This window comes from Lipotes vexillifer, unplaced genomic scaffold (assembly GCF_000442215.2).
Source record: "Lipotes vexillifer unplaced genomic scaffold, Lipotes_vexillifer_v1.1 scaffold995, whole genome shotgun sequence".
NCBI classification, from domain to species: Eukaryota; Metazoa; Chordata; class Mammalia; order Artiodactyla; family Lipotidae; genus Lipotes; species Lipotes vexillifer.
Window position 1 is genome coordinate 2,379,459 of NW_006785389.1, and position 23,279 is coordinate 2,402,737.

The following is a 23,279-nucleotide window of genomic DNA, read 5'->3' on the forward strand; positions in this document are numbered from 1 at the left end:
GGGAAAGAGAAATGACACCATAAGGATACCATTACCAAAATCCAAAATGTAGTAAAAATTTACAGGAAAAATTTACCTGGTTTCAACAAATAAATGGAAATGAAAAAGCATTTGTGGAGGAAATCCATAAACTACAAGACTTAAGCACACATTAACCAAATGCAAGGTGTGAACCTTTTTCAGATCTCAATTTGAATAAACAAAAAATTTTTAAAAAGACACAATTTGGGGTAATTTAAACACTGGATATTTGACATTAAGGAATTATTGCTAATATTTTTAGGTGTGTTAATGATTTTGTAGTTATCTATTTAAACTAATTTTTTCCCATGATATCTTTTTTTTTCAATCGCTCAGATATCCCAGGTAGTTGTGCCATCATTAGCTCTTTTTTCTTTTTTTATAACATTTTATTTATTGATTTAAAAAAATTTTTTGGAGTATAGTTGATTTACAATGTTGTGTTAGTTTCAGGTGTACTATCATTTTTCTGATAGATATTGGTAACCTTCTGTACTGATTATTAACGGCTTTATTGAGACATCATTCACATAAAATTCACCCACTTAAACTGTACAATTCACCCACTTAAACTGTATAATTCAATGGTTTTTAATATACTCAAGAGTTTTACAATTTTAGAACATTTTCATCACCCCCAAAAGACACAGATATCCATTTAGCAGTCACTCACATCGCCTCTAAAACTCCTCCAGCTCTATGTAACCACTAATTTATTTTCTCTATGGATTTGTCTATTCTGGAAAAAATCATTATCTTTTAGAGATACGTTCTTAGGCATTTATGCGTGAGATGATGTGTCTGGGATTTGCTTCAAAATCATCCAGTGGTGGCTGAGAGCAGGTAGGGATAGATTAAATTTAAAAAGCAGAATGCTGACAGTAAATGCAGCTGAGTAGTGCATAGAGGAAGCATGGGGTTTCATCATACTATTCTCTTTACTCTTGTATGTTTGTAATTTTCTGTAATAAAAACAAACAAGGTCGTCTATTTTACCATAATGAAAAGCCCCAAGGTGGGCATAGGCAATATTGATTCAGTGACTCTGGGAGGATCCCATTACTTATTCTGGTTCTTTCCATCTTTCTGCTTTGCCATTCTCAGCATGTTGACTTTGCCTCTTGGGCTGGTTTCCTCATGGTGCTGGCATGGCGGTACTTTTCTATACATTACATGGATACAACACTGTCCAGAGGCAATATAAGGGGACACACTAGTGTCTTATGTCCATTTTTAAGAGAGAGGGAAACTGCCCCAGAAGCCCCCAGCAGACTTGTCATTTTCTCCTTGGCCAGAATGCCCTTGACTAATTCAATCACAGGGCAAGAGGTATGAGACCACTCCATCAAGACTCTACTTTGGGAAGCTAGGTTCCAGACATTCTGGAAGAATATACAAATTGCAGAGTCACATGAGCAAGTATGAAGTGTGCAAATAAGAAGCAATGGCCTTGGGTAAAGCAACCAAGAAGGTCAACTCCAGGAGAGTCAAGGCAAGAAGACTGGTCACAGGAACAACCCAGACACAAGAGCACAATCCAGGAGCTTAACGATGCCTGAGGCTCAAGTAGAGCCAGAGTGGTTCCCACCAGAAGGCAGGCCTAGGAAGGTTTCCTGTGGTCTCTCCCTCCTTGAAAAGCCAGGGCAGGTTACCAGGTCTGTGGGTCTTAGCCCCACAAACAATGGCCAGACCACATATAACAGAACTCTCTGACCCACAATCTCTGTAGCAACAGGCCCAAAACAGGACTTGGTCACTAACTGCCAGCTTCCCTATTTTTTGCCCCTGTCCCACTTACGACCCACCAGAGAAAGCCAGATAAGCTCCCCTGAGCAATCACATAGGATGACCCACTACTAGTTAGCCGGCCTCCAACTTCCATACTCCACACTCAGGACACACCTCAGGCCATTTCTGTTTGTTGCTGTCAAGCTTTCCCTCTCCTGTGCCGGCCTTTGAGCCTTTGCCGGCCTTTGAGCGTTTGCCAAACGCAAAGACTGTGGTGGATTCCCCTGCTCTAGCGGGCTCTGAAAAAACATCTTCTGTGGTCCTTATCAGGTGGTCTCCTTTTACTTCCACGGCAGGTCTGGCCGTTGCAAAGGCCCACAAGGAAAGCACGAAGCCGTGCACGGTTCAGACACGAACGTCGCGCCCTCGACCTGTGTGGCAGACGCCCATGAGGAGAATCAGAGTCGTCCATTAATTCGGGGCCGAGGGGCAGAGCTAAAGGGGAGCAACATCCTCAGCCACAACCCGAGCTGTTGTTAAGAGATAAAAAGTTGGGTCGCCGACGCACAGACACCAAAGGCCTCAACGCTGCCGCTGCCGCTGCCGCTGCCGCTCGGAGCAACGGCGGCAGCAGCAGCTGGAAAAACTGCCACCGAAGCGAGAAAAACGGCCGCCAGCCCGCGGCCTTCTGGGACTTGTAGTTCGTTGCGCCTAGCGCGCGCACTTCCGCCACCCACCGGAAGTGCCGCCATTACCCGCGAGCGCAGGTGAGCCTGGCCCGGGACCCCGCGTGGGGGGACCCTGTATCCCCGAGGCCACCCCAGCCCCAGAACATGGACACGTTTTCTTCCACTGGTACGTGGACTTTGAATTTAACTTGAAGAGAAAGCGTAAGTTGTCCAGATGAACAAAAAATTAGGGGCAGTCCTGGCAGAGCAAATGGCCTCGGGCAAACTCCAGACCAGGGTGTTGGCCTGTGTTAGTTGTGTTTGGTGATGCCCCAAGTTAAGGGCTCGGTGTGAGAAGGGGCTGCATTGGTGAGCAGGACTAGTGGTGTGGAGAGCAGGGACACAAATTCCCGTGTGCGGGCTGGGGTTTGGATTACAGAGCCTCAATAAGTAGAAGCATCAGGCGGTGGATAACTCAGTGCAAGGGATAGTGCCAAGGGTGTAGAAAGAATGAGGAGGACTCTGACTTTTCATGCCTAGTGAGGAGCCAGGATGGAGGTCGCAGTGCAAGAGATGAGGAATCCGTAGTCAGTCTCAGCTGTGTTGAGTCCAGGAGTCTTGTCAATGATAGAGTTAATCCGTAGTTGACCTAAGAAAGAAACAGAACTTAAAAAAAAAATTGTTTTATTTATTATTGGTTGCACTGGGTCTTCGTTGCTGCGCGCAGGCTTTCTCTAGTTGCAGCAAGTGGGGGCCACTCTTCGTGTGGTGTGTGGGCTTATCACTGGGATGGCTTTTCTTGTTGCGGAGCACAGGCTCTAGGTGCATGGGCTTCAGTAGTTGTGGTATGCAGGCTCAGTAGTTGTGGTTCGCGAGCTCTAGAGCGCAGGTTCGTAGTTGTGGAGCACGCACGGACTTAGTTGCTCCACAGCATGTGGGATCTTCCCGGACCAGGGCTTGAACCGGTGTCCCCTGCATTGGCAGGTGGATTCTTAACCACTGTGCCACCAGGGAAGCCGAGAAATGGAACATTTTATTCAAGCAAACCTGAGGATTATAACTCAGGAAATAGTCTTTCAGAAAGCTCTGAGGACTGTTCCACCCTAGAGATCAAAGCACAGTTATATACCTTTTTGAGACAAAGGGTCATATATCAAATGATGAATTGATAGTTTATGTAATCCAGAGCTGCAGTACAAAGCCAGTAGTGGGTCACTGTGATCCCTTACAAAGAAGGAAGTTTGTCTCCTAAGGAGATAGGGTTAATGCAGATACAGGATACACACTAAATGGGAGGGAAGAGACCCAAACAAGCAGAGAAAAAGTTTATGTTTAGATTTTTCTTGTCTTGCCATAAAATATGAATTTTATTTCATTAAGTCTTTAGAGGCATGGCTGGATGTGGAGGAGGGAATGGCAGTGACAGGGAACCTGGGAGGGAGGTCTAGGCTGGACATAAAGCCTGGGGCGGCCCTTGAAACCCCACCCCCTCACAGGCAGGGAAAGAGGAAACTAGAAAAGGAAGGAGAGAGGCCTCTAGAAAGAGGGACGCCTGCCAGACCATTCCCCTCCTGGGTCCAGCATGAGGAAAAGAAGGGGAGTTTTATGTCCAACGATAACCAATATAATTAAATCTGCTGTGCCCCTACTGTGTGTCAGCACAATGTTAAGCAACTGTAAATGCAGCTCACATAATCATCACAGCAGCACCACAAGGCAGGGCCTGCTCTTCTCCCGGATGTCTACAGATGAGGCTCAGAGAGGTTAAGGAGGCCTGTTCAGAGTCCTACAGAGGCACGTGGTGGAACTAGGACTTCGAAAGCAGGCAGTCTGACTGCGGAGGGGAGTTGTTCCCAGCGCTCACCCTAGGGTGTCCCCAGACTAGGAAGAAGAGGATCAGAGGGTGGAAATGGACACGGGTAGTAGGAAATTGCCCGTGGATGGATGGGAATGTCAGAACAAGGTAGCATCATATAGAGTCTTCAGCGGCCTTCTTAGGTGTGGTGAACATCTGTGTGTGTGCATGGCGTGGGTGTGCTTTTGGTACAGGCAGGGTAAGAGGGAGTCAAACATAGAGAAGGGTTTGGGGGGCAAGATTCGGGAGGATTTTTGCCTGGCTGTCTCAGTGGGACTGTCACGTGACTACAGCCAAGATACTAGATGGGCAGAGTATGGGAAGCAACGACAGTGTTAAATAAAGCAGGGGATAATAGGTGTGGCCCACAGGCAGTGGGGCAGCACCCAGCAGCTCCAGAAGGATGATACCCACCTCTCAGAGTGCCCTTAGCTGTCCTCCTGGTGATTTTCATATCCTCCTTGTCCCCATACCCCACCTCCATTTTTAGAAACCAGCTGATGTTTCATTGGGATATTTTTTAATTGTACGATTAATTGTTTTGACACTGCCTCCACTTCTCCCTATTTAGTATCTTGAAATAAGAGGAAATACTGGTCCCTCCTTTATTTGAGTGTTGAAGGACTGCTGTGTATCTTTGGGCTCATGGTTCAGACACCCCAGCACGTGCCTCAAGGCATTTACCTTGAGCCTGGGGTAGCCCAGGCCCGGACCCAGGCAGACTGGCCCTCTCCACAACTGGAAAGCTGGCTCGGCCACCTCAGCTGACCTCAGAGCCTTGAACCGGGAGAACAAGTGGTCAGAGCCCCACCTCTCTGCCCCTCACTCCCCAAGGGATGGTCCTCAGCTGGCATTGGCCACCCTCTCCTTTGGGGATGGGAATGGACTCAGGAGCGTGGAGATACTTAGGTGGGGCTGAATCCCTAATTGTTCCCCCAACCCCAGCCCTGCCTTCTGAGGACCTCTGCCCTCTTCAGGACAGCTTCTCCGAGTATGAGGAGGAAATGGAGGCATATTCTCAGCAGATCCTGTCTCAGGTGAGTTGGGGACCTTCACTTTCATTGCCTTAGTCTCCTTGGCTGTAAAATGTGTCCAAGGATAACACCCACCTCCTCAGGCTAGCACACACGAGAGTTCTATAATGCTGCCCTATGCCTTGGGGTGAAGGCTACAGGCTCTCTGCGTGAACAAGCCAGGAGCTCCACAAACCTGGTTCCCTGGGCCAGGTCTCTGCCTCAGACTTTTTATTTGTGGTTTTTGCTCAGTGGGCCCTTGAGGGCAGGCAGAGCTGAGCCTCCATAAACATGCAGGCACTCTGGGCCCATTGATCCTCGCTGAGACCACTCAGGAGGGCAGCTGAGAGTGTCCCCATAAAGAGCCAGAGTCACGCTTAGACAGCTCATGGTGCAGCACACGGCAGGTGGGGGGGGGGGGTCCCTGACCTCCTTCAGGGTCCCAGCATCATACACTTCCTGGGTGCCAGGGGTCAGTTGCAGTCATGTCCTGTGAGACTTCCCAGTGCAGGAGGCTGTCTTCATAGTCACATCAGGGCAGCTCACGCCGAGAAGTTCAGGGACACGTCCACGTGTCCAGCTAGCAAGTCGTGAAGCAGAGAGGCCAACTTGGCCTGGCCCCCAAGGCCAGGACATGTGGCCCCTTACCTCCTGGCCTCCCTTGAGCATAGGCTTGACCAGCCTTTTCTGTAAAGGGCCAGGTGGGAACTATTTTAGGTTCTTCAGGCCACATACAGCTTCTACCTCATATTCTTTTTTTTTTTATGTGGTCCTTTAAAAACATAAAATCCTTTCTCAGCTCTATTAGTCTACTTGGGCTGCTGTAACACAGTACCACCCACTGGGTGGCTTGGACAACAGCCATTTGTTTTCTCACAGTTCTGGAGGCTGGAAGTCCAAGATCAGGGTGCTAGCAGGGTTGGTTTCTGGTGAGGACTCTTTCTGGCTTTCAGATGGTGCCTTCTCTATGTCTCCACATAGTAGGGAGAGAGAGAGGCCTCTGGTTTCTCCTCCTCCTCTTGTAAGGACACCAGTCCCATCACTTTAGAGCCCTGCCCTATGACCTCCATTAGCATTAATTACTTCCGTAAAGGCCCTGTCTCCAGATAAGTCACATTGTGGCGTAGGACTTCAACATGTGGATTCATGGGGAAACAATTCAGCTCATGGCATTAGCCTTCTAAAAACACACCACAGCCCTGATTTGTCCCATGGGCCACTGTGTGCTGACCCCTGATTTAGAGCATCCTCTTTGACTGGCTTCCAATCTGATTTTGTAGAGAGGCTGGGGATGGGGATCTCCAAGAGGGGTCCCCGTTGTTCCCCAAAACAGAAAATCGGGATCACTGGTGTGACCAGCGGTCGATGAGATACCCAGGCAGAAATGAAAACTCCATGGGCCTGAGTCTAGGTCTGATCTGAGCAAGGGGTTCTCCCTCCTCTGTACTTTCCTGTCCCCCCAACCTCCTCGTTGAGAAAGCAGGGTCCCATGGTAACACCAGTGATGTTTCAGCCACCTGTGAGCTTCAAGGACGTGGCTGTGACCTTCACATGGGAGGAGTGGGGACAGCTGGACCTGGCCCAGAGGATGCTGTACTGTGAGGTGACTCTGGAGACCTGCAGTCACCTGGTCTCCCTGGGTAAGGCAGGCACTGCCCATCGCAGGACCCAGAGTGTGGCTCACCTCAAGGGTGTGCCCAGGCTGGACCAAAATGTGCTGGAAGTGGGTCCCTTTGAGATTTGGGTCCTGGTATTGCCGCTCATTCCACCTCCAGAGCAGATCTGTGGCTTGTCGTTCAGGGAGTGGGAAATCTCCTCTGGAGGGTGCGGGGGCCCTCCTAGTCCATTCACGTCTGACCCCAGGGGTGAGGGCTGGGCCTGTCACCAAGCAGAAGACCAAGCCCTCTGTTTTTCCTCCGTTGACCAGGGCTTCTGCTTTCAAAACCGGATGTGATCGCCCGACTGGAGCAAGGGGAAGACCCATGGAGGGTGGAGCAGGGACCTCCCCGAGGTGAGAACAGGCCAGTGGCCCAATGGTTAAGGTCCAAGGAGCAGGGAGGCCGTTTTCGGGGAGTTTGCTCAGGTGTTCTCTGCTGCCTCCTTGTGTCCAACAAGGCAGCTATGTTCTCATCCACATCAGCCTGTCTCTGTGCCCAGCCCACCCACGGAGAGCACTTGTTGCTGTCGTCAGGACATGTCTCACACATGGGTTCATTTCTGTCCCCGTCTTCCTCTGGTCTTCACCCCTCTGCTGCCACATCTCATTCCCATGTCCTCATGCCCCCTCTTTTCCTCCATCCTCTCATCTGACTTCTACCCAGGGTGAAAGCTCCTCAGCCCTCCCCTTCAGGCTGGTCTTTGCTCTGCCATTTGAGTGATCAGCCCTCCTCCATGTTGGACGTTCCCATGTCTTCAAGATGATTCCAAGGTGTGGTAAAAACTTGTGCGTCTAAGCCTTCCAGAAGGATTCCTACTAAACCTTCCTGGACCTGCTTTCCCACCTCCCCTCATCCCACAGGCCCACCTCCTACCTTGTGTGTCAGCCTAATTGGAATTATTTTTTCTTTTTCTTTTTTTCTTTTAGAGCTGTATCAGAATACAGTTTACATACCATACAGTTCACCCATTTAAAATATGCAAAGGCTCTTAGTATATTCGCAGCATGTGTATCCATCACCACAATCTATTTTAGAACATGTTCATCATACTGACTAATTGGGCTGCTTCTGATCTTTTGTTGTTTTGTTTTAATTCATAGACTTTATTTTCTTATTTATTTATTTATTTAGCTGTGCTGGGTCTTATTTGCGGCATGTGGGATCTTTAGTCACGGCATGAGAACTGTTAGTGTGGCATATGGGATCTAGTTCCCTGACCAGGGATCAAACCCCGGCCCCCTGCATTGGGAGCATGGAGTCTTAGCCACTGGACCACCAGGAAAGTCCTCATTGATAGACTTTATTTTTTTGAGCAGTTTCATGCTTACAGAATGTACAGAGTTCCCGTATACCACCCCACCCCACACAGTTTCCCCTATTATTAATGTCTTGCATTCTTTGGCACATTTGTTACAGTCGATGAACTTATATTGATAAATTATTATCAACAGAGATCAACAGTTTACATTAGGTTCACTGTGGTGGTGTACGTTCTGTGGGTTTGGACAAATATATAATGTTATATATGCACCACTATAGTATTGTACAGACTAGTTCCACTGCCCTAAAAATCCTCTGTGCTCCACCTATTCACCCTCCCTCCACCCTAACGCCTGGTAACCACTGATTATTTTACTGTCTCTGTAGTTTTACCTTTTCCAGAATATCCTATAGTTGGAATCATGCAGTATGTGTTCTTTACTGAGTGGCTCCTTTCATTTAGCAATAAGCAACATGTTTGTCCTTTATACCACCTTGCCCCAGCCTGGAGGTGTTTAATTTATCTCATGTGTTCCTGTGCCTTTTTACCCTGTTACTCTCTTGCCTGCAGCTTCTGTCATTTCTTACTTCTGAACTCTTACCTACTTTTATTTACCCTTGGTTCTCAAATGACATCATTCTGAATTTAATTTACCAGCAGTGTCTTTCTTCTCTTCTGTCATAGACGTTACTTTCTTGCTGACCTGCACAATCTGTCTTCCTCATTTCAAGATCTTGGTGCAGATGCTACTCTAGAATTTTAACCTCCTTTGCCCAGTTTCCAACAGCCAGGCACATCTTGGACATATCTTAGCCACTCAAAGATTTCTTTCCTTTCCTCCTCCAAATACCCTTTCACTCCCCTTCATGGGGCTGTTGTTTCATTTGAAAAGTTCTCATCATCAGAGATTCCAAGTCAACACCCCAAAGGAACACAGCAGAGTCTTGGGAAGGAGAACAGTGCTGGTTATGGGAGGGGTTGGGCATAGATAAGGACCTTCCCCATGAGGGAAAGAAGGTCTTTGTTGGGCAGAAGGGAAACTTCCTCCTGGAAGTCAAAAGATAGCCGGAGAGTGTAGGTCATACTTTGCCAAATGGAGGATACTTATCTCCTTGGCAGGCATAGGGAGAGAAGCATGGGACCCTGGGAAAAGGCCTTGATATTACCGGATGTGGGTGGCTACCTGACTGAAGAGGATAGTATGTGGGCAAAGTGACAAGTAAAAAGGGAATCCTGGAGGATGCAGGTGAGGATCCTGACCTGGGAGCCTGTGGCACTCTTTGTTAAAGGCCCAGTATCTTCAACAGGCAGAGGAATCGCCTTTAGAACCATAATAAGGGTGACGACATCAACAGTACCATGTATAGCAGTGCACCATGTGCCAGGCACTGTGTGAGGCTCATGCTGATTCATTTATGCCTCGAAGTAACCCTTGTTAGCTAAGCATTCATATTCCTGGCTTACTGCCAAGGAAATCGAGCCTCAGAAGTTGCCAGCTCGTGGAGTCCACTTGTGGCCCAGTCTGGCCAAGCACCCTGCTTCAGGGACCACAGCACTTTTCTGGGGAGTCTGTGACATCGATTCTGGAGTGGTTAAAGGGCCTTTTATTTCTCTGTGGGCAGCCTGAAGTGATGGTAGAAATGGTACATTAAGAATATTAAATTAATGTTGGTATTTGGGATCTCGTTTCAAGATCCAGCACCAGGAAATGGATAGACTAAGATTGTGGATCATAAGGTTGAGGCACATGTTAAGATCCTGTTTCCTGTGACTGCTATTACAGATTACCAACTTGGTGGCTTAAAACAACAAAAATTGATTCTCCCACAGTTCTGGAGGATACAAGTCCAAAATCAGTATCACTGTGTTAAAATCAAGGTGCAGCAGGGCCATGCTCGCTCCAGAGGCTCCAGTAGGGAATTCATTCCTTGTCTCTTCCAGGGGTGGCTTTGGGATTCCTTGGTCTGTGCCCACATCACTTCAGTCTTTAAGGCCAACACCTTCAGATCTCTTTGCTCTGTGTTCAGAATGCTTTCTCTGTGTGTATCAAATCTCCTTCTGCCTCCCTCGTATAAGGACACTTGTGATAACATTTGGGGCCCATCCAGATAATCTCCCCATCTCAAATCCTTAACACATCTGTAAAGATCCTTTTTCCAAATAAGGTATCATGTTGACAGGTCCCAGCAAAGAGAATGTAGGTATCTGTTGTGGTGATTGAGGGCTTTATACCTTCAGACCCAAATTTTTTGTGTGAATTTCTCCTTTAAGCTTCACCCTTCCCTGCTTATTTTATTCCTCTGCTCCCTCTTTGGGGAACCAGTCCTCCTGAGTCATCTCTTCGTTACCTGTGCTTGCTCTTTTGTATTTTACCACTGATTTCCTCTTTGCTGAGCCATCCCTTCCTTTCACACCCTGCATGAAATTACAGTCCATGGATTAGAAACAAACCCAGAGATACCTCTCATACTTGGTGGTCTCCTTCATCCCACTCTCCCCTTCTAATGCTTCTCCAGTAATTCAGGCAATTTGGATTTCTTTCAGACTGGAAGACTACACTGGAAAAGAAAGAATCAGCTTCTGAAGAGGGTATTGCTGTGGAACAGCCATCTCACCACATGGAAATGAAACACTGTGTACAGGAGGAGGGCCCCTGGTTGGTGTCATTAGGAGAAGTACAGCATTGGAGGGAGCAGCTAGGGAAGCACCAGGAGGACTCTCTGAGTCAAACAGTACTTATCTCAGAGAGACTTTTTGCTCAAGGGGGTAGTTATCTGAGTCTAAGCCTTCTACCTCTGACATTACCCACAAGAACACATTTCCATAAGCTCAACTCACAGGTTAAAAGGTTGAAACAGCATTCGGTTTTCATTAATCATCAGAAAAACTGGGCTGATCTGAAGTCCTGTGAAGATCATCAAAGTGCTAGAGCCTTCTGTCAGAGCACTTACTTGAATAAAATTGCAAATGTTGAAACAGGAAATAAAAAACCTTATGATTATACTGTCAGTAGTGACTCTTTCAACTGTGGTACCTCCCTTCATTTTCTTAATAGAATTTTTCCAGCAGAGAATGGCAATGACAGTAAGGACGATGGAAACAGCATTAATCATAGCATGCCTCTGAATGAACACAAGCCAATGAATTTTGGAGAAAGTCAGTACGAGTGCGATGAATGCCTTGTACAAACCGAAATAAGTGATCCTGGAGAGGCACCATTCAGATGTGAGGAGGACTGTGGTGCCTTCCACGTGGCCTCATCTTTTCCTGACTGTGACATCATTCAGACTGGAAAGAAGTCATATGCATGTAATCAGTGTGCAAAATCTTTCAGCTGTTGCTCTAAGCTTGTTGTACACAAGAGAACACACACAGGAGAAAAGCCATATGAATGTACTCAGTGTGGGAAGTCTTTCAGCCAGAGCTATGACCTGGTTGTACACCAGAGAACTCACACTGGAGAAAAGCCCTATGAATGCAACCAGTGTGGGAAATCCTTCACCCAGAGTTCTAAACTTATTAGGCATCAACGAACTCACACTGGAGAAAAACCATATAAATGTTATGAATGTGGAAAATCTTTCAGGTGGAACTCTAACCTTACTGTTCATCAAAGAATTCATACTGGAGAGAAACCTTATGAGTGTGCTCACTGTGGAAAGTCCTTCAATCAAAGCTCTGACTTTGTTGCACATAAAAGGACTCACACTGGAGAGAAACCCTATGAATGTAACCAGTGTGGAAAATCTTTCATTCGAAGCACTCAGCTTATTAGGCATCTGCGAATTCATACTGGAGAGAAGCCATATAAATGCAATCAGTGTGACAAAGGCTTCACTGGGAGCTCTCACCTTATTGAACATCAGAGAACTCATACTGGAGAGAAACCGTTTGAATGTAATCAGTGTGGGAAAGGCTTCACTGAGAGCTCTCACCTTCTTTCACATCAGAGAATTCATTTTGGAGAGAAACCGTATGAGTGTAATGACTGTGGGAAAGCTTTTCGGCAGCGATCTCAGCTTGTTGTGCATCAGCGAACACATACTGGAGAGAAACCTTATGAATGCAGTCATTGTGGAAAAGCTTTCAGCCAGAGGTCTCCCCTCATTGTGCATCAGAGAATACACATTGGAGAGAAGCCCTATCAGTGTAACATGTGTGCTAAAGCCTTCAGTCAGAGGTCACGCCTTATTGAACATCAGAGAACACATGCTGGAGAAAAGCCCTATGAATGCATTGACTGTGGGAAAGCCTTCAATGATCGATCAACGCTTACAAAACACGAGAGAACACACACTGGGGAAAAGCCCTATGAATGTAATCATTGTGAAAAGGCCTTTAGCCAGCGGTGTCAACTTACTAGGCATCAGAGAATCCATACTGGAGAGAAACCCTATGAATGTAATGAGTGTGGAAAAGCTTTCAGTTATAGTACATCCCTTATTCAACATGAGAAAACCCATGGGAGAGAAACCCTATGAATAATCAAGATGGAAAAGCTCACTGCCAGACTTTCTTTACTAGACATCAGATGACCAAGGTATGATTCTCAGAGTGTAGTCTAATAACCATATACATCAGAATTGCTTGGAATGTGTGTGTTGAAACTGCACATTACCAAGCTTACACTCAGTTTACTACATCAGAATATCTAGCAGTAAAACCCAGGAGCCTGCAGTTTCCAAAAGGAGCACATGTGATTTGTATGTATACTAAAATTTATATACTTCTGCATTTAGGTCGTGAATATGACCACTGATGAAAAGCATTCATCAGAGCTCTCAGCAGAAGTTAGAAAACTCAGAATGGAGCTGTACCCACCTGATAATTTTTTAGTGCATACAGCCACCCAAACTCATCAGACGTTGTCTCCACATTCACGGAAATGATGGGGAACTGAAAGATACTCTTTACACAGAGCCCCAAACACTCAACCTAAGAAGAAACCGTTGCAGGAGGAAGTTGGTATTTGGAAATGAAATTTGAAGCCAGCCATGTTCAGTGTAAACCAGCAATTAAAAACACAAATTGGGGAATTTTTTGGTGGTCCAATGTTTAGGACTTGGTCCTTTCACTGCCAGGGCCTGGGTTCTATCAACGGTCAGGGAACTAGGATCCCGCTGCATGGCGTGGCAAAAATAAACAAAAAACAAATTGAAGGAAAACTAATGATGGGAAGTCTTCTAAAATGATTTTTATTGGAATTAAAAGTAGACTCAATTTTTCAGGGACTCTGTCATGCTCTAACTTAAGTTTGTTGCTCAGTTAGTTGACTAATCAAAAGATGTCAAGTGAAGTAGAAACAGGGCTCAAAACAGTATATACACAGAATGTTACAACATAAAATCATGTGCACAGATGGTTGGTTAAGAAGGTCAACTCGGCAGCATGTTCAAAAAAAGGCTGAAGTATAAATCAGTGGTGAAGCAAGTGGGAGAGGCCGTTATTGCAAGTTTGAGCAAGGTGAAAGCAGTTGAGAGCATTGCCTGGAGATGCAGAGTGGGAAAGGCTGTAGCTAGGAACTTTCAAAGAGGGAGCTGCAGGAGTGGAGGTCACAGCCCCCCTGTCAGAGCTGTAGACTGACAAGTGGGGCAGGAAAGCAGGGTTCATTGAAGGTCTGTCCGTGAAACTCCTAATTTGCTCTCTCTTCTCTTGCGTTAAGTATCTGGCCATGGGTAAGCAAAAAATATAGTAGAGAATGAATTATATGCTATAAAGAAAAGTCTGAGGTCCTCGGTGCTGCCTACGGAGGTGGCCTCCATCTCTTACTCGGCATCATGGCTGCCCTCAGACCCCTCGTGAAGCCCAAGATCGTCAAATAGAGGACCAAAAAGTTGATCCGGCACCAGTCAGACCAATATGTCAAAATTAAGCGGAACTGGCGGAAACCCAGAGGCATTGACAACAGGGTGCGCAGGAGATTCAAAGGCCAGATCTTGATGCCCAACATCGGTTACGGGAGCAACAAGAAAACAAAGCACATGCTGCCCAGTGGCTTCCGGAAGTTCCTGGTCCACGTCAAGGAGCTGGAAGTGCTGCTGATATGCAACAAGTCTTACTGTGCTGAGATTGCTCACAACGCCTCCTCCAGGAACCGCAAAGCCATTGTGGAGAGAGCAGCCCAGCAGGCCAGCAGAGTCACCAATCCCAACACCAGGCTGCACAGCGAAGAAAATGAATAGACAGCTCGTGTGCACATTTTGTTTAATAAAACCGTAAAATGGCCAAAAAAAAAAAAAAAAAGTCTGAGGGACTAGGGAATCTGGTGTATTATGCTCCAGAACAAGTGCTGCCTTATTTTGGCATTTCAAGGATGTTCATCCTAACAGCTGGTTCTTACCCCTTTAATCCTAAAGCAAAATGTGCCATTAAACCAGCCCCACCCATCTGTGGAGCTTCCCCTCTGCTTTCTGATAGCTTCTTCAATATCATGAGAGCTAGGGAGTGAAAGATTAAGAAAGCCTCCAATATGAATGAAAAAATATCTGGGGCTTCCCTAGTGGTGCTGTGGTTAAGAATCCACCTGCCAATGCAGGGGACATGGGTTCAAGCCCTGGTCCGGGAAGATCCCACATGCCGTAGAGCAGTTAGCCCGTGTGCCACAACTACTGAGGCTGCACTCTAGAGCCCGCGAGCCACAACTACTGAAGCCTACACGTCTAGAGCCCATGACCCGCAACAAGAGAAGACACCGCAATGAGGAGGCCCTGCTCGCCGCAACTAGAGAAAGCCCACGCACAGCAACAAAGACCCAATGCAGCCAAAAATAATTAATTAATAAAATTATTTTTTAAAAAAATCTAAGATAAAACAGACAAAAAAAAACCACCAAAGAGAACAGATATTCAGGAGAAATAAATATTTTAAATGTTTTATTCTAGGAGTGAGTCAAGAAATAATTGCAAATGAAAAATAAATCCAAGATGCTCTTTTAAAAAGAACAGACTTCCTGAAATTAAAAGTAAGACTGTTAGGCCAAAAAGAAAAGAAAAGAAAGAAAGAAAAAGGGAAACTTCTCCAGAGCTGAAAGATCTTCAGATCATGGATAGATCCACGCAGCATGAGAAATTGAGAACACAATTAAAAAGACATCACAGGGCTTCCCTGGTGGCGCAGTGGTTGAGAGTCCGCCTGCCGATGCAGGGGACACGGGTTCGTGCCCCGGTCCGGGAAGATCCCACATGCCGTGGAGCGGCTGGGCCCATGATCCATGGCTGCTGAGCCTGCGCGTCCGGAGCCTGTGCTCCGCAACGGGAGAGGCCACAACAGTGAGAGGCCCGCGTACTGCAAAAAAATAAAAATAAAAAATCACAGGGTGGGACTTCCCAGGTGGTGCAGTGGTTAAGAATCCGCCTGCCAATGCAGGCAACACAGGTTCGATCCCTGGTCCGGGAAGATCCCTCATGCCACGGAGCAACTAAGCCCATGCACCACAACTACTGAGCCTGCGCTCTAGAGCGTGGGAGCCACACCTACTGAAGCCCACGTGTGTAGAGCCTGTGCATCACAACAAGAGAAGCCACCATGAGGAGTCCATGCACTGCAACAAAAGAGTAACCCCTGCTTGCCACAACTAGAGAAAGCCCATGCAGCAACAAAGACCCAAGACAGCCACACACACACACACACACACACACACACACACACACACACACACACACAAAAATCACAAACTTCTGGAAAGAATTTTGAAAGTAGAAAAGGAATATATTTTAAGAAAAAGGAATGTTTCTTCTAATTAAAAAAAAGTTAATCAGAGACTTCAAAGTAAGCAAATTGAGAAAATGTACAGATTGTACAAGAAAATTGCAGTCCAAATGTGAAGCAAACTTTTTTATATATAAATTTATTTATTTACTTTTGGCTGCATTGGGTCTTCAATGCTGCACGTGGGCTTTCTCTAGTTGTGGTGTGTGGGGGCTACTCTTTGTTGCGGTGCGCGGGCTTCTCATTGCCGTGGCTTCTCTTGTTGGGGAGCACAGGCTCTAGGCTCGCGGGCGTCAGTAGTTCTGCCACTCGGGCTCAGGGCTTGAACCTGTGTCCCCTGCATTGGCAGGTGGATTCTTAACCACTGCACCACCAAGAAAGCCCCTGAAGCAAACTTTAGAAAGGAGTATTCGTTTGACCCTTGTGTTAATAATTCTTCCTGGAAGAGGCAGAGGACTCAGGAAATCGAAAAAAAAGAGGGGGAAATATAATCGTTGTTTTGATTGGCCCTTCACTGAACAGTGTTTGCATAGCTCTGGTATAAACAGTAGATACTGTTTATTTTTATTTTTCAATTTTAGGAAGAAACCCAAATCTGTGACAGAATAGATTTCATAATGGCAACAGAGTGGCGTGCCATTGTTCCCAGTCCTGTCACCAATAGTAATGGCGCAGCCTGTGACTGTTACAAAGTAGAAAGGGGAAGAGAAGTAGAAAGGAGGGAGTGTATCCCCGTATCATCATCTTAGGAAGCGGGCTTTTAAATACAATACTTTAGGTTACTTAGGAGACGAAAACTAGAACTCAAAACAGTAATATGACAAAAAGTTGGAAGCAAATAGAAGAGCAACAACGTAAGTCAAATCTAAATTCCTTATTGGAGCAGGAAGCCAGTAAGGTCTATAGACAAAGAATTGCAGAGGTGGCCTCAGGAAGAACCAGAATAGAAATGGCTAAAAGTGGTTGATGGGATTTGTGACTGTTGGGTAAGGTGGGGCAGGAGACAACTGCTTTCCATTTTAAAACGTCTGTAGTGTTTTATTCCCTGGTGGTACACTTCTTATTTGGGTAACAAATTATTTCAAATGTGTACCTATAGGTGAGCAAGACTACAGTGCATGAAGACATCTGCAGTTGATTTGGGGGTTATGTACATGTTGCCTTTTGATTCAGTGTCACTGTAAATTGAAGATTAAAGAAGCAAGAGCTTAAAGAAAAGATGTCAGGCTCTTCTGTTTTGCCAATCAGAGTTGATTCCAGTAGAGCAGGAAGGCTCCTTGGCTTCTTAGAATTCCTTGGAGTCCTTTTAAGGCTCTAAGACTTTATTTTCCAGAAACCTTATCACCAGGAAGTCAGTGGGCCCCAGAGAGGTGCTGGTATCCTAGGACACCTGGGTGGACAAGACAGGTGTGTGAATTTGTATAACCACCAAATACTGAATGTACTCCCCCAAGGTCACTCTGGCAGTTACCTGGTATTTACTTTCCATAAGACCCTATAAGTAACGGCCCACATGATTCATATGAGACCCTGAGTTTGAGACAGGGAATGCCTTCCTACAGTGGCCTGGACAGAACAGAGGGGACTTTGCTGCCTGGTTAGGTAGTTGGTCCTGCTGCTGAAACCAACCTTGTGTAGCTTTCAGAAGATGCTGGGGCCTGGGAGGAAGGACTTGTGCAATGGATCTAGCAAAGTGAGTGTTGTTTGACAATTCTTGTTGACCAAACACCTGAGAGACATTTCCATTCAGCAAGTCTTAAAAGTAGCCTTGTTCGGTGAAGACACTATTTAGGGACTCAGTACGGAAGATGCGTGTGATGCCGCAGTGCCCTCAAGTCCCTTCTTCCCAAGATGGGGACGCCACACAGGAGCATAGGGGTTATGGGTTCCTGGAGACCACACTCTGTGGGAATCACACAAGAAGGATGCATGTAGGGGGCTGGGGGGAATGGAAGACAGAAGTTGCTGTGTACACAGTGAGTGCTTCAGGCCCTGCTCTGAGAGGGGTTCTACACTTTCATAAATCAGAAACCGGAGGCTCTTAAGGACCCAAGAAATGGGCTCATTTGAAATAGAAACCTGAGACCTTTCCGCCCAAATGATTCTCATACCCAGTGGTTCCAAATCAAAACGTGCATAAGACCCACCTGAAAGGAAGTGTTAGAATTACAGCTTATTGGACCCATCTTAACATGTTGTAAAGAGTAATCTCGGGCTTCCCTGGTGGCGCAGTGGTTGAAAGTCCGCCTGCCGATGCAGGCGACACGGGTTCATGCCCTGGTCTGGGAAGATCCCACATGCCGCGGAGCGGCTAGGCCCATGAGCCATGGCCGCTGAGCCTGCGCGTCCGGAGCCTGTGCTCCACAATGGGAGAGGCCACAACAGTGAGAGGCCCACGTACTGCAAAAAAAAAAAAAAAAAGAGTAATCTCAAAATTGTATATCCATATATCTATTTCCTCTTTGTTGGTTTCACTTACATTTGTGGCTTAATTTTTAGAAGACCTTAAACAGATAGCACAACTGTGTTACATGTGACCCAGGGGCTCCTTTTAACAGAAATCCATTCTCCCTGCCCACCCCCACCCCCGCTTTTTAAAACACAGATACCAAAATAATCATAATGTATTTTTGATACAACCAGTAGTGAATCTATTGGTGGCCCACAAGACCACTCCCACATCTAGAGATTTTTCTAGAATTCATGGGGCTCAGCATCCAGCTGTACTCATGGCTGAGATTTACGGCAGTGGTGTACTAAGGATACACAGTTGTTGGGACTTCCCTGGTGGTCCAGTGGGTAAGTCTCTGTGCTCCCAATGCAGGGGGACCAGGTTCGATCCCTGGTCGGGGAACTAGATCCCACACGCATGCTGCAACTAAGACTCCATATGCCACAACTAAGAAGTCTGCATGCCACAACTGGAAAAAAAAAAATTCCGTATGCTGCAACTAAAGATCCCGCATACTGCAGTGAAGTTCCCATGTGCCTCAACTAAGACCCAGTGCAGCCTAAATAAATAAATAAATATTTTTAAAAAATATACACAGTTGTAGGACTTCCCCAGTGGTCCAGTGGTTAAGATTCCACGCTTCGACTGCAGGGGGCACGGGTTCAATCCCTGGCAGGGGAAATGAGATCCTACATGCCATGTGGCACAGCCAAAAAAATAAGAATAAAAATAAAGGATACGAGGCTTCCCTGGTGGCGCAGTGGTTAAGAATCCGCCTGCCAATGCAGGGGACACGGGTTCAAGCCCTAGTTTGGGAAGATCCCACATGCCACGGAGCAACTAAGCCCGTGCACCACAACTACTGAGCCTGCGAGCCACAACTACTGAAGCCCGCGCACTTAGAGCCCGTGCTTCTCAACAAGAGAATCCACCATAAGAAGCCCGCACACCACAACAAAAAGTAGTCCTCACTCGCCGCTACTGGAGAAAGCCGGCGCGCAGCAACGAAGACCCAACACAGCCAAAAATAAAATAAATAAATTTATATATTAAAAAATCTTTACTTTAAATAAATAAAAAAAAAACAAGAGCTGTTCCCAAGGAGAAGATAATAGACTCAACACCCCACCACTACCTCTCTACCCTCGGGGGGCCTGCTGCTAAGGGGAAGGCAATAGATCCTCCTGGGACCTCCTGGGTCCCTCCTGGGACCTTCTCTGCCCACGGAGAAAGGAATACCACCAGGAAATTTTGTTGGGCTCCCAGTAGAAGCCAGATTCAGTCTCCTGGAGGCTGCCTGACCCGTGGTTCCCACAGCCACGGTGAGTGGTGAGTGAACACATGCTCCTCCTGGCACCGCAGGCCTGGTGGGGTTGGGTCCTGGGTGTGGTTGCAGGGGAAATGCCCAGCAGATTGCAGAACGGTGGTTGGACTGAAGCGGAGAGATGCAGGAGCAGCAAAGGGATGACAGGGATGGGAGTGAGTGCAGAAACCGCGCGCCCCTTGGAAGCCGGCTGCCCCATCCCCGCAGTGACCACGGTCGTTCACCCTTTTGTCATGTTTGTGGTTTACTGTCTGTCTCTCCCCACTATACCAACAGCCCCATGGGGGCGGGCGAGTACCTCTGTTCTCTGCCTTGCTGTGCCTGGTTCCTAGCACACAGTACATGATCAAATAAATATTTGTTCTGGTTAGACTGCATCCTGGTGAACATCTGATTTTCCTTTCTTCTTTTCTAATAAACTTTTTAATGGACTCTAACAGAACCACAGATATGACCCTTCGCAAAAGGAATACCCCAAATCGAGAAACAGAACATGATCAGCTCTCAGAACCCGCCTGTGCCCCCTCTGGGCCCCTAGCCCCCTAAACCTATTCTATTAACAAAATCTTTAAACGTTCATGTAATTGTAAAGCATAGAAATATTTTAAGCACAACGGCGGTATACGATCCACAGACAAACAAGGAAAGCCCCAGGCCTCCTCCTGCGCCTTTCCAGCTGGGAAGAGCAGGCCCAGATTTCAACCCGGGCCGTGGCATTCCAGGTTGCAGACTAGCTTTCCGATGCCAGGCCACAGGGCGCAGACTGGCATTTGGAAGCGGGGCCGCAGGGCGCGGACTGGCATTTGGTCTGGGAGAACGACTCCCCCACCATCGGGGTCCGCAACACCATAGCCACTGGCGCTGGACCCCCACCCGCCTAGGCCCACAGCGCGGCGGCCTGAGGGGCCCCATTGGCCGAAGGGCCAGAGAGAGGAAGCCCCCATTGGTTGAAGCCTCGATGAACGAAGGCTTTCATTGGCCGGGGCTGCAGCGCACTGCACAGCCTTCTGGGAGCTGTAGTTGCAGCGTCGCCGGCGCGGCCGCCATTGTCCGGCGGGCGGCGAGTCCCGCGGTCCCTGTAGCGGGTGGGGCTCTCTGGTTCAGGTTCACCTCGGGCGCCAGTCCTCGACCTGTCGGCCCAGGATGGACCCCGAGGAGGAAGTGGCGACACTGGCGATGGCTACGGGGCCGCCGGCGGAACGGCTTCAGGTAAGGCGGAACAATAATAGTAACAATAACAACGACAGCCGCGGGCCCCAGGCCGGGCATCTCCCTCAGATATTGACCCTTTACCCCTCGCAGCGCACGGTGAGCAGGGTCGGGCGTTATCCCCTGATCATACGGGGAGACTGAAGCCCAGGTCGGGCGCCCCGACTAGCCCAGCTGGTGAGGGGTGGCGTCGGGAATCGAACCCAGGCCTTCCAGTCCCCGATTGCGCATGCTCCGCAAGTCCTCCTGCCTTTCTGTCCCGGCCTAGAACTTGGGGTCATTCCCGAGGACCAGGCTGGCCCCGCCCCGAAGGCCGATCACCGTGAGCATGGGTAATAGTAACTGGAGTAAAGATGCTTCACCATGCGGAGTCAACCGACACCCACCCAGAGCCCCGCTCCCCGAACCGCCTGGCCCGCGGCCGGGGACAGCCTCTGGGGTGAGGACAGGTGACCACACACCGCGTTAATGGGGCGGGAGCGACCACCGGGTATGACCCCTGCGGGGCTGTGGGGGACTGCAGTACAGGGTAGTCTGCTTGCAAGGCCATCTGGGAAGGCGCCTGATTCAAAGCTCCAGCCTTTCTAGACAAAGTGGCCTCTGTTCTCCATGTAGGGCTGACTCCACGTAGCAGGAACCAAAAGAAATTCATAATTCCTGAAGCTCCGGGTCTTTGAAGTTACAGACTTTCTGTCTTTTTGTTGTTGTCTGCGGGGGGTTGCATTTATTTCACATTTGGTATGCAGAGTGAGACTCTCGACAGTCCTAGGTGTGCATGTGTTCAGAGACTTCTTGTTGCAGATTGGCAGGAAATGCAACCACGCTTTAGTTTGCTTTTGCTGTAGATGGCAGGGAGTGAGCAGTGTCAAAGACTACCAGAGCTGGACAGTAGTTAAAGCAGTAAAAACAGATTTTATTCAGGAACTGTTGCAATAGGGGGAAAGAGACTTCAGTATAGAGCTGGGCTCTATTCCGAATACAACAGGGGAAAGTGGGTATTTATAGTGGGGGGGGGGGGAATTCTTGCTAAACTGACCTAAAACAGGATTATTGCTGAAGCACCCAAATGAGGGGATGTTATCTGGAGGATTGTGGGGGATGAGGACTTTGAAAAGATATCAAGAGTGGTCAGATATGGAGGGTGAGATTCTGGCTAAATCAGTGGATTTTTGGTAAAAGTGAGTGATGCAGAAACGGACACAGAAGCCCAGAAGTCAAAGCTTAGTTGGGAACGGGGTTGTGAGGAGCCAGACTAAAGTTTGGTCAAGGAGAGAGTCTTTGTCAGCAGTGAGAGGCTTAAGAGAAAGTGTGTTCATTATTGGTTGCTGTGTAACAAATAATGAAAAATGTAGTGGCCTAAAACAACAATAAATATTATCTCAGTTTCTGATGATAGGAATCCTGGAATGACTTAGCTGGTGGTTTTGGCTTGGGCTCATGGCAGTAGAGGTGTCAGCCTGGACTGCTGTCACCTGAGACTTGACTGGGTCTGGAGGATCCACCTCCAGGATGGCTCATTCGCATGACAGGCAGGAGGCCTCTGTTCCTTCTCATGTGGGCCTCTCTGTGGAGCTGCCTGGGCGGCCTCACAACATGGCACCTAGCTTCCCACAAAGTGAGTGATCCAGGAGGGAGCTATGTGGAAGCCACAATGTCTTATGACCTGGGGTCAAAATTCACACTCTACTATATCCTATTGGTTGCATAAGTCAAACTTACTCGTATAGGAGGGGGCTACAAAGGGCTGGGGATCCCTGGGGGCCATCTTGGAGGCCAGCCACTACAGGAGGCGAGCACCAGAAGTGGAGGGCTTTGACGTCCAGTGTATTAGCGTCCTCTGGCTGCCATAGCATTACTACAAATGTGGTGGCTTAAAATATATACATTTGTTCTTAGAGTTTTGGAGGTTAGAAGTCTGAAGTCACCTTCACTGGGCTGTGATCAACATGTGGGCAGATCTGCCCTTCCTGTCAAGTCTCTAGGGGAGAATCTGTTTCCTTGCCTTTTCCAGCTGTTAGAGCTGTAGACCTTGCATTTTTTGGCTCATAGCCCTTTGTCCATCTTCAAAGCCAGGAGCATAGCATTTGCCTTAGTGGTCACGTTGTCTTCTGCCTTCTGTAGTTAAATCTCCCTCTGCCTTCCCTTCAGAAGAACATTTGTGATTGAATTTAGGGATCTCCTGGATAATCCAGGGTAATCTCCCTATTTTTAAAATTCTTAATCACGTCCACAAAGTCCCTTTTGCCATTTATGGTAACGTTCACATGTTCCAAGAACTAGGACCCAGATACCTTTGGGGGCCGTTTTTCAGCCAACCATAGCCAGGCTAAAAGGGGTCATCCTGTATCCGAAGATGGAAAGGAGCCATTCAAGTGTTTTAAGC

At 47.6% G+C, this 23,279-nt stretch overlaps 2 protein-coding genes and 1 pseudogene across 2 annotated transcripts in view; all 3 read left to right on the top strand.

Annotated features, from left to right (window-relative positions):
- Nucleotides 1-2,582: 2,582 nt before the first annotated feature.
- ZNF544 (zinc finger protein 544) lies at nucleotides 2,583-12,685 on the top strand. The gene is made up of 4 exons (XM_007457521.1): nucleotides 2,583-2,604; nucleotides 5,218-5,309; nucleotides 6,799-6,925; nucleotides 10,749-12,685. The coding sequence occupies exons 1-4, from the start codon at nucleotides 2,583-2,585 to the stop codon at nucleotides 12,683-12,685; spliced, it is 2,178 nt and encodes a 725-aa protein (XP_007457583.1).
- Nucleotides 12,686-13,981: 1,296 nt separating this feature from the next.
- Nucleotides 13,982-14,386, top strand: LOC103083869 (60S ribosomal protein L32 pseudogene; annotated as a pseudogene).
- Nucleotides 14,387-20,700: 6,314 nt separating this feature from the next.
- Nucleotides 20,701-23,279, top strand: part of ZNF8 (zinc finger protein 8) — an 11,766-nt gene continuing 9,187 nt past the window's right edge. Inside the window, exon 1 of the mRNA XM_007457476.1 lies at nucleotides 20,701-20,896. Coding sequence (XP_007457538.1) covers nucleotides 20,831-20,896 — 66 coding nt within the window. The 5' untranslated portion in view covers nucleotides 20,701-20,830. The remainder of the gene's footprint in view (nucleotides 20,897-23,279) is intronic.